The sequence below is a fragment of the Podarcis muralis genome, chromosome 15 (genome assembly GCF_964188315.1).
Source record: "Podarcis muralis chromosome 15, rPodMur119.hap1.1, whole genome shotgun sequence".
Classification (NCBI taxonomy): Eukaryota; Metazoa; Chordata; class Lepidosauria; order Squamata; family Lacertidae; genus Podarcis; species Podarcis muralis.
In genome coordinates, this window is record NC_135669.1 from 31,168,304 (window position 1) to 31,185,727 (window position 17,424).

Here is a 17,424-nt window from a genome sequence, read left to right on the forward strand (position 1 = left end):
GCTCTAACCGCCACACCACACTGCTTCTTGCTTGCCTTCTCTCACTCTAATCATTTCATTAAGTTTACATGTCGTTGCTGCTGCCCAATATTTTTGCTAACCGTTCCTGCGCTATGGTTTCTCTATTTCCCTCCCCCCGCCATTTGTCACAAAACGAGTGTCTGATCAGCTGCTATCAAATTCCATATTAAGTTTTTATGTTTTCCTCGAGGGTCTAAATCCCATCCGAGACAATTATCAGAGAATCCAATGGCAACTCGTATGATGTCCGTGGCGATACAATCTCTACTGTCTTGCCCTAAAAGATGATAGAGATAGATAGATTAGATGATAGATAGATAGATGATAGATGATAGATAGATAGATAGATAGATAGATAGATAGATAGATAGATAGATAGATAGATAGATGGTAGATGATAGATAGATAGATAGATAGATAGATAGATGATAGATAGATAGATAGATAGATAGATAGATAGATGATAGATAGATGATAGATAGATAGATAGATAGATAGATAGATAGATAGATAGATGATAGATAGACAGATAGATAAATAGATAGATAGATTAGTTTTTATTCACTGTATTCATTTTCATCTTCAAACTGTTTAGTATGCCTGCACAGAGATATATCTCTGTTTACATTAGAGCATATGGCACACAACAATTACATAAAATTAAAAATAACCCAACAATAAACACTCAGATAACCGTTTTCTGAATATATTAGCAAAGTTGTGTCGGAAGTGCACATACCCAAATTATTGCAATTATTACGGATATTAAAATGAGGTATAGCAACATGTAGATTGGTGAACATACATAACCCAAAAGATTTCAGTCATTGGACCAATCTACCGAATGTGTCCAAAGCTTCCCATTGCAGAGAGGATAAATTTTACTTTGTGGAGTCATAGACCATTAGGGGAGCAGCTTGTAATGTTTTTCTGTAACATTAACACATAGAGGTTCTGCCAGATGAGAAATTAGAACCCCTATTATTTCCTTTTAAAGCTTGTACACAGATGTGATTTCAAAGTATTAAGGCAAAAAAAGATATATTTTGAATAAAACAACTGCTCAAGTTTCCCTTCTTATAAATTATTACCTCAGGACTTGACATTTTACCTCAAAACTCACACCATCTTATTCATCCGTTGTATTTTATTCTACATAACTTATCCATTGTCTGCACTGAAAGCATCGCGGAACTAGGTCCATTTGAGGCCTTCCCACTATTGTTTTGAAATTGCCATTATTTACAATTCCTTGATATGTAATTACATTGTGATTTACCCAGTTAGCCATTTGGCCTCCTACTACCTTATTTATTTATTTTATATATTAAAAAATGTTTATAGACTGCTATTTCATTTTTCAAAAATTCAAAGCGGTTTGCAACAAAAATACATAAAAACATATTTTTAAAAGGTTTTAAACAGACGTCAATTAAGCACCGAGGAAAGGTGTGTGCTCAGTTGCCAGCATAGGCCTGACAGAATAGAAAAGCTTTCACCAGAAGGTCTCTTTGTTTAAAAGAAAAGATGTGAGCAAGGATATATTTAGGTGTTGACATTGTATTTAAGCTATTCCAAACATCTCAGACTGCATCTGTACAAGGATTTTGTATTTGAATAAAAATCCACTGTCACAGGATCCTAGAACCGTAGAGTTTGAAGGGACACCCAGGGGTCATTCAGTCCAACCCCCTGCAATGCAGGAATCTCAGCTAAAGCATCCATGACAGATGGTCCACTCAGCCTCTACTTCAAAACCTCCATTGAAGAGTCCTTTCCCCGCTCTATAGTAACCATGGAATAACTGTGAGCTCTGCTTTCACTTACACCATGGAATTACCTTTGAGACATTCAGCCATTGGGCTATTACTTTTAGATGTGTAGCTTTATATTAATCTACTATATCGAGACATTTTATTCCTCCTTTGTTGTAGCTTGTCTCCAAGGTTGCCATGGGAACGCTAGCTTTTTCTTTTTTGCCACACAAAGTTTGTAAGTAGTTTTTGCTGGTTCAATCATACCCTTTTGTCACTCTTGGCCATTACGTTTTCAAATAGATAAAGTAGCCTAGGAATTTCTAATGCCGCAACGTTACATAACCATGTGAGTCCTGCCTGAGTCCATTTTAAAACTCTTTTCAACCTTCATAACTTCCATTTAATTTAAAATATATGGTTGAAGACAACCCGGTTCCTAGATACGTTATCAGCATAACTGCCCAATTAATTGCTCTCCCTTTCATCAAATTTGCTTTAATTGATTGCAACACATTTATTTCAGGTTTGGATGAGCTCATTTTTGTAGCCAAATGACGTCACCAAGCCTCCCTGTTATTTCAAGGAATTTCTGGAGCAGATTTTAAGGGATGAGTTAAGGAAAGCATTACATCATCAATTTACAAACCGATTTTGGAACTCGTAGACTGAACCTTCATCCCCGTTGCATCTTCTGTTGATCTTATTAGGACCGCTGACGATTCAATACATATTAGGAAAGGGCAACAACTGCAGAGGGCAACAATTCGTGCCTGGCTCTTCTGTTTACATAAACTGTCCAGCAAAGGGCACCTAAAATGATTCAGGGGATGGAATAATAGAATTATAAAATCGTAGAGTTGGGAGGGACTCCCGAGGGTCATCTAGTCAAACCCTTTGCAATGCAGGACTGTCAACTAAAGCATCTATGAAAGATGGTCATCTTCATGGGAGGAGAGTCCACAACTTCTCAAGGGAGCCCGTTCCACTGTCAGACAGCTCTTACTGTCAGGAAGTTTTTCCTGATGGAGCGGCTCCCTTATGAGGAAAGATTGCCACATTTGGGGTTCACTAGTTTAGAGAAAAGGCAAGGAAGAGGGAGCATGACAGAACAGGTAGGCATACAGGTAGGCATGGCATGGAGAAAGATGATAGTGAGAAGTTTTCCTCTCTCACTAGAACTTGTGGGCATCCAACAGAGCTGAACGTTGGCAGATTTGGGACAGATAAACGAAAGATAAATGCAGAACTGTGGAACTCACTCCCACAGGAGGCGGTGAAGGCCGCCAGCCCTGACGGGTTTAAAACAGGATTGGACAAATTCATGGAGGGCTGTTGATGCCTGCCAGCCATGACAGCTGTGCTCTGCCTCCACAGTTGGAGGCAGCAATGCTTCTGAATGCCACAGGAGGGGAGAGGGCGCTTATGATCGGGTCTTCCTTGCAGAGACATCAGGTTGGCGACTGTGAGAATGGGATTCTGGATTGGGTAGGCCATTGCCCTGATCCAGTAGGCCCATCTTATGTAAGAGAATGTTGATCTGGGCCAGCGAAAGGGTGTGGCCTCAGAAGGGGGCATGGCTTCAAAAGAAGGCGTATGGCCTGGCCAAGAGACACTGCCTGGGGAAAGTTTGAAGGGCCAGACAGAGAAACCCATGGGGGCCACATTCAGCCCACAGTCTCAAGGTTTCCTGCTCCTGATGTGAAAGGGACGGGGGGTTTCAACACAGTTTGTTTCCCACTTTTCATTTCTCCTTCTTCCGCAGGAGGCCTTGCTGAGCCTCTGGGTGTCGTACAGCGACGGCACGACCGCCCCGCTCTCCTTGTACGACCCCAAGGACTACACGCTGGTGGTGACCAGCCAGGACCGGGCGGTGGTGTCGGTGATGCCTGAGAGAGCCTTTCCGCTGGTGATGGCCGAAGGCGAGGGAGCTGGCGATCTGATCAGGGCCGAGCTCATGATCTGCGAGAGCTGTCAGAAGACCAAGAGGAAGAGCGTGCTAGCCACTGCCCTGGCTAGCGTCCGAGTGCATTTCAGCTCCGAGGAGGAGCCCACCTACGACTACGAGCCTGTCCAAACGCCCAGCAGGCCCGGGCGGGAGAAGGGGAGCCCTGGCACCACACCCCGGGTGGAAGGCGACTGGCACTTGCCGCCCAGCCCGGAGAGCCGGCCGCCCAGCGCCGCCCTCCCGACCGAGGACTTCCCCACCATCCCCACAGGTTATGTGCAGGTGACGCGGGGCCTGACGGACCTCGAGATCGGCATGTACGCCCTGCTGGGCGTCTTCTGCCTCGCCATCCTCGTCTTCCTCATCAACTGCATCGTCTTCGTCCTCAAGTACCGCCACAAGCGGATCCCGCCGGAAGGCCAGACCAACATGGACCACTCTCACCACTGGGTTTTCCTGGGCAACGGGCAGCCCTTGCGGGCCCAGAACGACCTCTCGCCGCAGCCGGAGAGCTTGGGCAACCCTCTGGAGAACGTCCAGACCTGCTGCCACGCCGACCACCACAGCAGCGGCTCCTCGCAGACCAGCGTGCAGAGCCAAGTGCACGGGCGGGGGGACGGCTCCTCGGGGGGCTCCACCAGGGACCAGAGCGAGGACCCGCTCAACTCGCCCACCTCCAAGCGGAAGCGGGTCAAGTTCACCACCTTCGCCACCATGCCCTCCGAGGAGCTGGCGTACAACTCCATCCCCATCGCCGACGAGGAGGACTTGGAGTGGGTCTGCCAGGACATGGGTCTGCAGGGACCCGAAGAACTGCACAACTACATCCACAGGATCAAGGAGATTGCATAGCAGGCTTGGGCCCCACGCTTACCGGAGGCGGAGGGGGCTCCCTTTGGAGAATCGGAATAGATCGGCCGCATCGCCCTCCGGCGTTCGCCGGGCTCCCCTGTGGCCCTCCTCTAAGTGGACCAGCCCGCCGCTGGCCCTGCTATGTTCAGAGAGAGATGGAGGGCGACCCCCTAGGAGGGGGATGGATCCTTTTGCTCAGAGGGGGAGCCGGATGTGCGGAAAGCCGCTTCTGCCGCAACTGTGGAAGTGCCAGGCGACGCGCTGGGATTGGGTGGGGGAGACTGGGCCAGCTGCGGCCAGCTGGTGCTTCTGCCCAGAGCCAAGTATTTAAAGGGGGGTGGGGTGGGTGGTGCCGCCAAGCGGGCCGAGAGGAGTGGAGAGCTCAGGAGCCACCATATGGAATTGCCCCACAGAGGGGATAAGTCCTTGCACCTGATTTCGGTTTGGCCGGGGGAGAGGAGAAGCTTGCTCCTGGCCTCCCCAAAACGACCACTGCTGCCTTTGCTGCCGCCCGTCTCTGAAAGGCAATCCTCCCCTCGGCTTTTCTTCTTCATTTTTTTTTTTTTTTGCACAATAAATGTTGACTGTTTTTTTATATATATATAAAAAATAAAATAAAAAAGATAATATTCAGGGATTCTGTCTGATCGGGTGGGACCCGTGTGGAGTGGTGCTTCCTGCCCAAGCCGTAATCTGATTCCTGCATCGCCCTGCCCATGCACCTGGTCCCGATTCTTCCCAGACTGGGTTTGTTTACCTGAGACGCAATCTGGTTTTCCCAGTGAGGGGGTGGGTGCGTTGTGGAACAAAGTTGGAAGCCAGGAGCCTCGCAGGCATGCACATCCTTACACCAAATATCAGAGGAATAAGTCCCAGGAAGAGACTGTCAGCCTCCCAGTATTTACTTGCTTGGTGGGCCTTGCAGCCCCACCAGCAGTCCTAATGGTGGTTGCAGCGTTCCTTCCCTTCTGCTTAACAGTGTTTCTAGTCCCTAGTGAGGCAGTGCAACCCACCTTCCAGAGAGGGGGGTGGTGGACATGCTCTCCCTTTCCTGTAAACTCTCTTCCATTCCTCTTCTGGGAAGAGAGCTCCTCTGTGAGCCCCAAGGAAGGAGGGCTTGCACAAGGGGAGGCAGGCTAGGAGGCAAGGCTTAAACAGGGCATTGGGATGGCCGTGGCTGTTCTGTTTGGGGCAAGGGCCGTAGCTCAGTGACAGGACATCTCTTTGCACACATAAAGTCCCATGTTTCATCCCCAACAGCATCTTCAGGTCGGGCTGGGAATCTCCCCTGCCTGATACCCTGGGAAGCAGCTGCCAGTTAGTGTAGACAATACTGAGCTACATGGACCAGTGTTATAGGGCAGGTTCCTATGGTCCAGTGGGTCAATGTGTGGGAGGGGGGCTGGATTTCACATTTTGGTTAAAAAACCAAGCTCCTCTTGGATGCAGGATTCTCATTTCCCCCTTCATGGGTCTCTCTTTATTTCTCCTTGGGTTGATGTGCTCCTTCTTTTCCTTGGTTTGGGGTGGGGGTGGGGAGGCAGGGGTGTTGGTCCCCGCAGGTGAAAACATTCATTTGGACGAGACTCCAAAAAGGATTTGGAACTCAAGAGTTGCTGATGGGGTGGCGCCTTTCGATGAAATCTGAGCGTCTGTGGCAGCGCACATCACAAGGCTGATTGACCCTCTGAGACTCAGAGCGGGTTTAGGCACTAGGGGGATATCTTGTTCAGAGTGGACCTTGGATAACTGCCCTTCCATGTCAGTCATTCCCAAAGGTCCCCTTTCCTTTGGATCAGAACCAGTCTACCCTTGCAGGAGAATCACATGGTATGGTTCCTAGGTGGACCCAGGTTGCAAGGGGTGGGGGTGGAATCTCAGAATGAAAAAAACACATGACCCCCCCTCCCCATTGGGACTTCGTTGCCGTCACGTGTTTGAAAGAAAAACTGGGAACTGAAGCCCAATGATGGACTATAGCCAATGGTGGCAGTCCATGGAGTAGAACTCTATGATGTCACTTGTCCTGGACTGTACCACTGAAGGGGGAGGCAAGGGGAGTCTCATGGCCTTGGATGTCCACCCCCCGCCCCGCACAGCCCCCACCCAGCCTCTCAATTAAAACAATGTAAAATAAATATATTAAAATTCAGCTAGTAAAAAGAGCACAGCATAATTAAAAGCCCCCCTTCTTTTAAAAAAGAGCTCCCAAAGGCCTGTTGGAAGGACTGCAAGGAGCATAGAAGCCAACTCTTAGAGGCCAAGGTCCCTTTGGGCCCCCAATAAAATATTTGAGGGGGCTGCCCCCCAAGTTGATAGGGATTGCCATTCAAATAGTGTGGGTGTCCCCCGTCATGTGATTGATTATGTGGGACAGGGCTTATCTGCCCGCCCCCCCAATATTTTATTCAAGTTGGCACCCCTGGCAAGGAGGGAACCAGTCTGGCTTGTCTAGGGAGGGAGTTGCAAAGTCTGGGAGCAGCCACCAAGAAGGCCCTGCCCCACACCAAGCATGCCTGTGAGGGGGATAGGACTGAGAGAAGGGCCGCCCTCGAAGATCCCAGAGCCCAGGCAGGTTTGTAGGGGAGAATATGGTCTTTCAGCTAGCCTGGGCCTAAGCCACATAGGGCCTTCTAGGTTAGGCATAGAGGCAGGGACTGGCCCAAGGTCGCCCAGTGAGCGTCATTCAAGCCATTGTTTCCCAGCCCTAGCCTGATGCTCTAACCACTGGCTTTCTTAAGATGAAGCTCCGGCCTAAGTTTGCACGTGGTGAAATATCAAACTGCTGCTTGGGTTATTGCATTTATTTCCCACCCTTTCCCCCCAGGAGCTCAAGGAACTGTGCATTGTTCTTCCGCTCCGTCAATTAATCCCCACAACAACCCTGTGAGGTAGGTTAGGCTGAGAGGCAGCAACTGGCCCAGAGTCATTCAGTGAGCTTCATGGCTGAGTGGGGATTCGAACCCTGGTGTCTCGGAGGCCTTGGTCCAGCATTCTACCCGCTAGACGGAATTGGTTTTCTAGAGATGCCTGCAAGTTAGCAGCAGGGATGCCAGCCGTTAACTCTGCTCCACAGCGTGGGACCAACGGTGCAGAATGCCTGACTTCCAGCTGAAGTCGGCCAGGCAGTTTTGAAGCGCAGGGGGGAACCAGCAGCCTTCTCTGGATGGTCTCGGTGATTGTATTAAACAGTTTGAGCTCTGTAAATCCCACTGTGTGGAATGAGATAATGGAGCTCGCCTATCACATTTCTTCCTGTTCACTGAATGTGGTCTAAGGCTGTAGTTTTCCTCCAGAAAGTGTGAGGAACAGCAAAGTGTTCTGAAATCCCCATTGTTGGTCTGCTGCCGCTGAATATTCAGCCAACAGTTGAATTGCAGCAGTTCTCCAGGGCAAGAAAGACAGGTATCGCATTGCCCAAAGTCCAGTTTCTTGAGAGCCAGTTGCGAGAGTGTCAGACTAGCAGCTGGAAGTAGACCAAGGTTCGAATCCCCCCTAGTTGACCTTGGGAGACAGTCACTGCCTCTAAGCCTTGCCTACCTCACAAGGTTGTTGTGGGGATTAATTTCAGGAGAGGTAGAACCATGTGCCCCACATTGAGCTCCTTGGAGGAAAAGGTGGGATAAATATGGGGTTTTCAGTTGTATAGAGAACAAACAGAAATTTTAAAGTCAACATAAAACACCTCCCCCGGGTGCCAACTTGAATATAAAACTGGGGGGGGGGGGTAGGTAAGCCCTGCTCCACATAATCGATCACATGACATGGTGCGCGCACACCATTTGAATGGTAATGCCCATCTGCTTAGGGGGTGGTGGCCCGCTCAATATTTTATTGAGGGGGCCAAAGACCCCTCAGCCCCTAGGAATTGGCTCCTATGCCCCCCTCCCCATGACAAAACAGGAGAGCAGCATATATAAGGAAAGAATACATCAATGAGAATCAAAAGCAGGTGTAAATTCAAGAATAGGAACTGGACCCTGGCAGAAGATCAGGAGAACATCAGGCATGCCTCAATTGTCCTGGCAGTTTCTGACAGATGTTCTTATCTGTGTGATTCAGAGGTACAGAAGATAAAATCCAACCGTAGCACACCAGAAAACACTGGCTGTTCTTTTCCCTGCAGGAAATGTAGGTTGTGGGCAATTTTCTTCTAAAATTGCAAGGTTACAAATGTTTTTTTTATGCCATGCTTGCGAGGCTAGATAAATGAATAATAATGAATAGATAATTTGGATTCCCCACATAAATGCTAGCCAAGCGGAGCACCTGAAATCTGGGCAGTCCCCAGAACTGCAAACTTTGGATGGATGGACATCCAGTTAAGCCGAGTGTTGGAAGATTCAGGACAGGTAAAAGAACGCCCTCGTTCATGCAGCACGTAGTGAAACTATGGAACTTTCTCCCACAGGAGCCAGAGATGGCCACCAACTTGGATGGTTTTCAAAGAGGATTGGACAAATTCACGGAGGAGAGAGCTATCAATGATTACTAATCACGATGGTTATGCTTTGCTTCCACTGGTGCCATCTATAGGGGGATGGTGGGGCCACACCCAATATTTCCAAGGTGGCTCCTGGGCCTCCTAAAAATCCACTGCAATCCTCAAAAGGACGCATCAGCAGAGAGCATGTTTGCATTGGTGCCTCCTCCACCAGGGATGCAGCAAAGGTAAGGCGGCTCGCAGTGGGCAGGTGGTGGGACAAGTCAGCCTGGCTGGATTTTGGGCAGTGGCGCACGTGTGACATCACACACACGCATCGGGCCCCCACAATGTTGGGAGCAACTCGGCGTGCCTGTCTGCCTTCATAGTTGGAGGCAGCGATGCTTTAGAGTATCAATTGCTGGAAACCTTTGGTCCTGTTTGCAGGTTTCCCAGATGGGACATCTGGTTGTCCTCTGTGAGAACAGCATGCTGGACTAGATGGGCCATTGATTCTGATCCAGCAGGCCCTTCTTATGCAAGGATAGATCAATAAATAGATTGGATTTCCCACAGGCGTGCAAGCCAAGCAGTGCACCCTGGAATCTGGGCAGTTCCCAGATCTGAGTGCCATCTGGAGATTTGGCTGCTTGCAAAAGGAATGCATCCCCCCCCCCCCAAAAAAAAATCTCTTGGACAGGTTTAATGCGGAAAAGTGACCAGATCCCGTGAGGTTTTCCCCAATCTCACAGCTTCTGCTTCCTGCAACTTCTGGAAACGACTGGCGTTTCCACAGCACTGCCTGGAGATTTCCCCTGGGTGCCTGATTTCTAATGTGTGGAATATATCTTTATTTTAGAACTCGGTTTTGAAATAGGCCTCATGTTTCGAGACGGCCGTGCGCATCACTTAAAAGTCTCCCCCGGTTTCTCTCCCGGTGCACGATTGCTGTAATTACATTCGTCTTCCCAAGGCATGGGGGCTGGGGGGGGGGTTTAATCTGGCTCAGATCGACACCAGAATGGCTTCAGATTCCTTGCCTGCTGCGAAAACATGCCACCTTCGCTGCCGGATAATTGAAAGAGCCGCTGGCCTGACAAAAGTATAGTGTCCAGATCAAGGGAAGTAATAGTACCACTCTATTCTGCCTTAGGGACGCGGGTGGCGCTGTGGGTAAAAGCCTCAGCGCCTAGGGCTTGCCAATCGAAAGGTCGGCGTGGCGGGGTGCGCTCCCGTTGCTCGGTCCCAGCGCCTGCCAACCTAGCAGTTCGAAAGCACCCCCGGGTGCAAGTAGATAAATAGGGACCGCTTACTAGCGGGAAGGTAAACGGCGTTTCCGTGTGCGGCTCTGGCTCGCCAGAGCAGCGATGTCACACTGGCCACGTGACCCGGAAGTGTCTCCGGACAGCGCTGGCCCCCGGCCTCTTGAGTGAGATGGGCGCACAACCCCAGAGTCTGTCAAGACTGGCCCATACGGGCAGGGGTACCTTCACCTTTATTCTGCCTTAGTCAGGCCACACTTGGAATACTGTGTCCAATTTTGGGCACCGCAATTTAAGAAGGATGTTGACAAGCTGGAAGGTGTGCAGAGGAGGGCGACCAAGATGATCAAGGGTCTGGAAACGAAGCCTTATGAGGAATGGTTGAAGGAGTTTGATATGTTTAGCCTGGAAAAGAGGAGACTGGGAGGAGATATGACAGCCATCTTCAAATATCTTAAGGGCTGTCACATGGAGCATGCTTGTTTTCTCCTGCTCTGAAGGGTAGGACTCGAACCAATGGCTTCAAGTTGCAAGAAAGGAGATGCCAACCAAACATTCAGAAAAGCTTTCTGACACCAAGAGCTGTTCGGAAGTGGAACAGACTCCCATGAGCGGAGGTTGACTCTCCTTCCTTGGAGGTTTTTAAACAGAAGTTGGATGGCCGTCTGTCAGGGATGCTTTAGCTGAGATTCCTGCATTGCAGGGGATTGGACTAGATGACCTGGGGGTCCCTTCCAACTCCACTTTCAACAATTCTATGATTCTATGTCCCATGCTGACAATATCGGCAGCATCACCAAGCACCCTTTCCACAGAGCAGCTGGCTGCTCCTGAATGTGGGGAGGGCAAACCTTGGGACAATATTTTCTCTGGAACTGTCAATTCTTTTTTTTTGGAGAGCTGAAAGCAAACCACAAACAGACACTCTGTTAAATTCCCCCCATGGGTGTACCCAGGATTTATGTTGGGGAGGGCAGGTAGCCAGGATTTATGTTAAGGGTGCAGGACACCCCCTCTGGCTCTGTCTAGCAGATCATCCTCTGGCTCTGTCTAGCAGATTTGGAATGAAGTGTCTCAACAACAGTTGTTTTGGATTACTTCCTTTTGACTCCCAAGTGCTCAGAAAAATACGCCATAATCTGCCTACAATTTCTACTTTTAGTTAAGTATTTTTATTTATTTACCTGATAGGGGGCAGCTGCGCCCCCCCCCCCCCGTCTACGCTCATTATTCCTTCCATATTGTAATTCAGATGATCAGTCTGATGAAAGGATTTAGGGATGTGGCTGCAATCCTAAACTCCCTTGCCTGGGGGTAAGACCCCCTGAACACAATGAAGCTTCCTTCTGAATAAACATGTACAACCTGGGTGAGGTGAAACCTCAGTGGACTATGAAGTTCTCCCCAGGCCACGCCCCTTCCCAGGCCACGCCCCCTCACTCTCCTTCAGTCCCCAGCCCACCCCCTACCTGGATGGTGGAGGGAGAGGCTTGACATGTGTCCTACTAAAGGAAGGGGGGGATTATTCATTGCTCCACCCCTCTTGACTCTGGCCCCACCCACCACTGACATGTGACTCTTACACAAGGGAAGGGAATAGAAGTTTCTTAATAAAGTTTCCTGCTGCTCTAGAGGGTAGGACTCAAACCAATGGAGCTGAGTGACAAGGAGATTATGATTCTATTTTAAGAAGAACTTTCTGACTACAAGAGCTGTTTGGCAGTGGAAGGGATTGTTTCAGAAGGTGGTAGATTCTCTTGTTGGAAGTTTTTAAACAGAGGTTGGATTTTGGGACATTCCCACCACATGTGGAAGTATGTGCCTGTGGAGGTGCAAAAACAAATCTCACTACAGCCAACCAAAGACAGCCAACCGCACCCTAGGCCACCCCCAACCTCTCACACCACCAAGGAAACACAACGAGCGAATAGTAAGAGAACCCATGTGAGTAACACTGATACAAAACACACGTACACTAAGCACACCTTGATTTTATTTTGATGTGTTATATAATTGATGTTAGCCACTCTGAGCCCGGTTTTGGCTGGGGAGGGCGGGGTATAAATAAAATTTATTTATTTATTTATTTATTTATTTATTATTATTATTATTATTATTTAGAAGAATAGAAACATAACCACCCCACCCCCACTCACCATTCCCCCTCTCTCCCCTCTTCCTAACCTAACATTGTATGTAACACTAATGTCTCACAACAAATGAAACTGAATTGTAGAAAACACAACTTGAAAAAAGAAACAACGCATGTGTTTTTGTACACTAAGAAATCTTTAATAAAAATACATTTAAAAAAACAACAAACAAAAAAACAGAAACAGAGGTTGGGAATTTGGATAGCCATTAGTTAGGGATTTATTTATTTTTTAGCTGTGATTCCTGCATTGGAGGGGGTGGGATTGGATGACCCTTATGGGTCTACTCTGCAATTCTATGATTCTCAGCTGGAAAAGGCCTCTTTGCACGGTCGCATATTTCTCTCTTCACAAGCTCAGAAAGGGGCAAATTTGGTTTGTCATAGCAACAACAAAAATCTGTGTTTAGCCTCTCTATGCTTTGAACAATTTTCAGCTGAGGGTCAGATCTCCCAGAATTCATTTGCATTGGAGTCAGTTCCAGATCTATTTATTTATTTTAAAAACGTGGTCCCTTTCGGTTTGAAGACATAGCAACCCCAACCTCCAACATGCTCCTGACTTAATGCAAGTATGGTAGTTTCCCTGCAACACGCATGGGATGTCTGTGAGTTCTAGTGCTTGAATTTTTCTCTACCCATTGTCTCCATGCCATGCATGATTTTATAAGCTTCTATCATGTCTCCTCTGCCTTGCCTTTTCTCTAAACTAAATTGCAGGGGTTGGACTAGATGATGCTTGGGGTCCCTTCCAACTCTATGATTCTAAAAAAAACTCCCAGACTCTGCAATCTTTTCATATAAGGCAACCTCCTCCAACTCTATGATATTCAAATGCAGGGCCAACCGAGCTGTTAGGCAAGGTGAGGCTGCCTCTTCAGGTGGTGAAAGTCCCTGATGTGGCAACCCTTACAAGTCCTGCCGCCTTTACCTGTGGCAGAGAAGCAGGGCTGACAGCACCAATTTGGGTTGAGATCTCACCTGAAAATGGTGCCCTTGTTGGCGCCGCTTCACTGGGTTTTGTTGGGGGCCGCGGAGGCAGCAGCAGGGTAGGACGGGACTTCCTGTTTCGCCTCGAGCGGCAAAACACGATGTGCCATGCCAAATGACAGGGCCGGCCCTGCTTCGAACATAATAACAGAAAAGGACACCATCGTGATGTGCTGTTTGCGCCTCTGCAAGTTCCCCGGTTGGCAGCCGCCTGCTGCTGAGAGATTCCCCCAGTCTCCCAGGGACGCTGCCTAGGAGATGGGACAGTCTCCAGCAACAGCTGGGACAGCAAGTTCCAAACGAGAGGGGCTTAAGGGTTGTCAATCTGTTCAGCGGATCAAAAGATTAGAAAGTTGGTGGCGCTTTGGCGCCCAACAAGAGCTTTCCTGGGGTGAAAATCCGAGGCACTGAATGACTTCTAAAAACAGTGTGGGAAGGCAGCAAAGAGACCCAGCAAGCTGAGAGAGAGAGAGAGAGAGAGAGAGAGAGAGAGAGAGAGAGAGAGAACCCAGAAGAAAGAAACCATGTTCTCCCACTTCTGGAAAAACACCAATTGCTGCTTTGAAACTTGCATGCTTATTATGAAAGGATGCTTGCCAGTAGCCGAGTCATTTTGGAGGGGGGGGGGGACACGGGTGGCACTGTGGGTTAAACCACAGAGCGTAGGACTTGCCAATCAGAAGGTCAGGGGTTCGAATCCCCATGATGGTGTGAGCTCCTGTTGCTCTGTCCCAGCTCCTGCCAACCTAGCAGTTCAAAAACACGTCAAAGTGCAAGTAGATAAATAGGTACCGCTCCGGAGGGAAGGAAAAGGTGTTTCCATAATCACAACAGCCCTGTGAGGTAGGTCATGCTGAGGGGCAGTGACCGGCCCAAGGTCACCTTGCGAGCTTCATGTCTGAGTGGGGGTTTGAACCCAGGTCCTATCCTTACACTCTTAACAACTACACTGTAAATCAGGGAGCCTTCTTGGTGGCTGCTTCCAGACACTGGAACTCCCTCTCTTGAGGAACCAGACTGGCTCCCTCCTTATCCTTCAGCCAGCAGGTAGAACTGACTGGTTTCTAAGAAAAGGGCTTTTAATAGTGCTGTGCTGTTTTTATCATTTGTATATGGACAGATTTGTCTGTTGTTTTGATTTATTGCTTTAATTATATTTGAGTTTAATTACCTTTGAATCTTTCATACTGTATGTTTTTAAGTTTTCATATTTTACTTGTGTTTTAATTTTGGAAAGGCTCTGCCATGGACTGGCAGGATACAGAGGAGTGGTGTGAGGCACCAGCTGGGGAACCCCCAAGGGAACCCCCAGGGGAAGAAGGCTTAGAGTCAGAGGACTGGTGGTGAGATGGCAATGAGTAGTCAGAGGGAGAAGAAGGAGCAGAATGGGAGGAAGAGGTGTCAGAAGGTGAAGAGGCAACAGGATTAAGTGAGCAAGAAGAGACTGTGACAGAGAGCAGTTCAGACCTCGAGGCAGGAGAGGAGGGAGGCCAGAAGAGGGATAAGGCAGGTTGCAGAAGAATCCAGGGAGTCTCCCCCTTCTGCTGTGACCAGCTCCCCTCCCCACTGGTCTCCTAGAAGTTGCAGAGAAAGGAAAAGAGCAGAGCAGAGATTGGTTGTATGCAGACATGGCCTATGACTGCTTGGAAAAACCCTGAAGAGGAGGGGACTTAGGCAGCCATGGGAAGGTGGTAACTTTCAGTCCCTACAACTGCCTCATTGGGGCAAGGCTGACTGGTAAGATTGCTGTGATTACTGTTTTGGTTTCTTTAAATAAAGAGTTAACTTCACTGACACCAGGCAGAGGGCTTTCTTGGTAGTGGCGCCCACCCTGTGGAATGCCCTCCCACCAGATGTCAAGGAAATAAACAACTATCTGACTTTTAGAAGACATCTGAAGGCAGCCCTGTTTAGGGAAATTTTTAATGTTCAATGTTTTATTGCTTTTTTATTACAGTGGTACCTCGGGTTAAGAACTTAATTCGTTCCAGAGGTCCATTCTTAACCTGAAACTGTTTTTAACCTGAAGCACCACTTTAGCTAATGGGGCCTCCTGCTGCTGCCGCGCCGTCGGAGAACGATTTCTGTTCTCATCCTGAAGCAAAGTTCTTAAATTGAAGCACTATTTCTGGGTTAGTGGAGTCTGTAACCTGAAGCGTATGTAACCCAAGGTACCACTGTATTAATATTAATATTCTGTTGGGAGCCGCCCAGAGTGGCTGGGGAAATCCAGCCAGGTGGGCGGGGTATAAATAATGATAATAATAATAATAATAATAATAATAATAATAATAATAATAGCTGCTGACCTTCACCTGACTCTGGCTCCTGACAGCCGCCTTGAGTCCCCGTCTAGAAAAAAGGCGGGATATAAACAAATATGCTGCTGCTGCTGCTGCTGCTGCTGCTGCTGCTGCTGCTAATAATAATAATAATAATAATAATAATAATAATAATAATAATATAATAACAATAATAATAATAATAGATCATCTGTAACTACATGTCACATCATATTCAGGATTACAGATGAAAACAGCCTCCTTGTATTGCACTGCTGCCTGCTCTCCCTTGCCAATAGTACCTGGTTCCCTTTAGAGCCAATCCTTAGCAAAGGTCACGCTCCAGGCCAGCTGTCGTGTCCCCAGGGACCAGAAGCAGATCGCCTCTTGAAAAGACAGAGGTGAAGCTCAAGAGGAGCGAATTGGGAACAGAAGCAGATATGTACCGTACTTAAAACTAGGCAGAGGTCCAGATCCAAGACAGCACTCGAAAAAGGCGATTCAGGCTGTGATGTCACAAAGAACCCTGCAGGTAGGCTTTCCTAGGGGTTGGTGGGCAGGTACTGGCTGCTGGGAGACCAGCTGACCGGGTGCCAGGGAAGCATGGTACTGCAGCCTAGATGGCCCCCTGGCAGCAGGGGCTCCGTCTGCAGGTGGGGAAAAGGACAGTGGCAGCAAAGGAAATGAGTTTGAGTGCTGGGAGCCCCAGGTTGAAACTGCCATGGTTTCATGGCCAAGTGAGGATTTGAACTCTGGTCTCTCCTAGGTCCTGGTCCAACATTCTAACCAGCGCTTTTATTTTTAGTAAATAAGGTGCTGGTACACTGGGACGCAAGATGGTGTTGTGGGTTAAACCACAGAGCCTAGGACTTGCCGATCAGAAGGTTGGCGGTTCGAATCCCTGCGACGGGGTGAGCTCCCATTGTTCGGTCCCTGCTCCTGTCAACCTAGCATTTCAAAAGCACATCAAAGTGCAAGTAGATAAATAGGTACCACTCCGGCAGGAAGGTAAACGGCGTTTCCATGCACTGCTCTGCTTCGCCAGAAGCGGCTTAGTCATGCTGGCCACATGACCCAGAAGCTGTACGCCGGCTCCCTCGGCCAATAAAGCGAGATGAGCACCGCAACCCCAGAGTCGGTCATGACTGGACCTAATGGTCAGGGGTCCCTTTACCTTTACCTTTACTCACCATGGTTACACTTTTAACATGGGGGGGGGGGAAGGTGCCAATATTGCTTACCTGTGAGTACCCCCCAGAGAAAAAGCAGGGACTCTAACCACTGCTCTACACTGCCTCACTGATGCCACAGGCAATTCTGGTGGGCACACTGGTGCTCGCGGGCGCCACGTTGGCGACTTCACTAGTCCTTAGGGAAGAGTACCTATTATTGCAGTTTTTTGCGCACACCAAAGGGACCATCCAGCAGAGCCCTTGGATGTCTGCCTTCCCCAAGCAGCAGCAGGAAGGCAGTTTCCACGCATCTCCACCCGCAGGTAACTGCTGCCTCTCTCCACAGAGGGATCTCTGAGTATTTGATTTGGATACAACTGACAGATAAGGCCGAACAGGCTGCAGGATGTTAGACTCGGCCTCTCCGGAGGATTGCAGACAAAATAAGCTTGCTAACTTGGAGGTGCTCCCCTCGCGTCTCTTCCCCCCAAGCCCCCTCGAGCAGCGTGTTAGATCTCCGTCTCTCCATCTCCATCTAACAGGGCAAGTGAGACAGACAAATTTATTT

General features: G+C 48.7%; 1 protein-coding gene across 1 annotated transcript in view; it reads left to right on the forward strand.

Moving 5' to 3' along the window:
* Positions 1-5,208, forward strand: part of TMEM132E (transmembrane protein 132E) — a 120,788-nt gene extending 115,580 nt beyond the window's left edge. Inside the window, exon 9 of the mRNA XM_028707440.2 lies at positions 3,541-5,208. Coding sequence (XP_028563273.2) covers positions 3,541-4,575 — 1,035 coding nt within the window. The 3' untranslated portion in view covers positions 4,576-5,208. The remainder of the gene's footprint in view (positions 1-3,540) is intronic.
* The last annotated feature ends 12,216 nt before the right edge of the window (positions 5,209-17,424 follow it).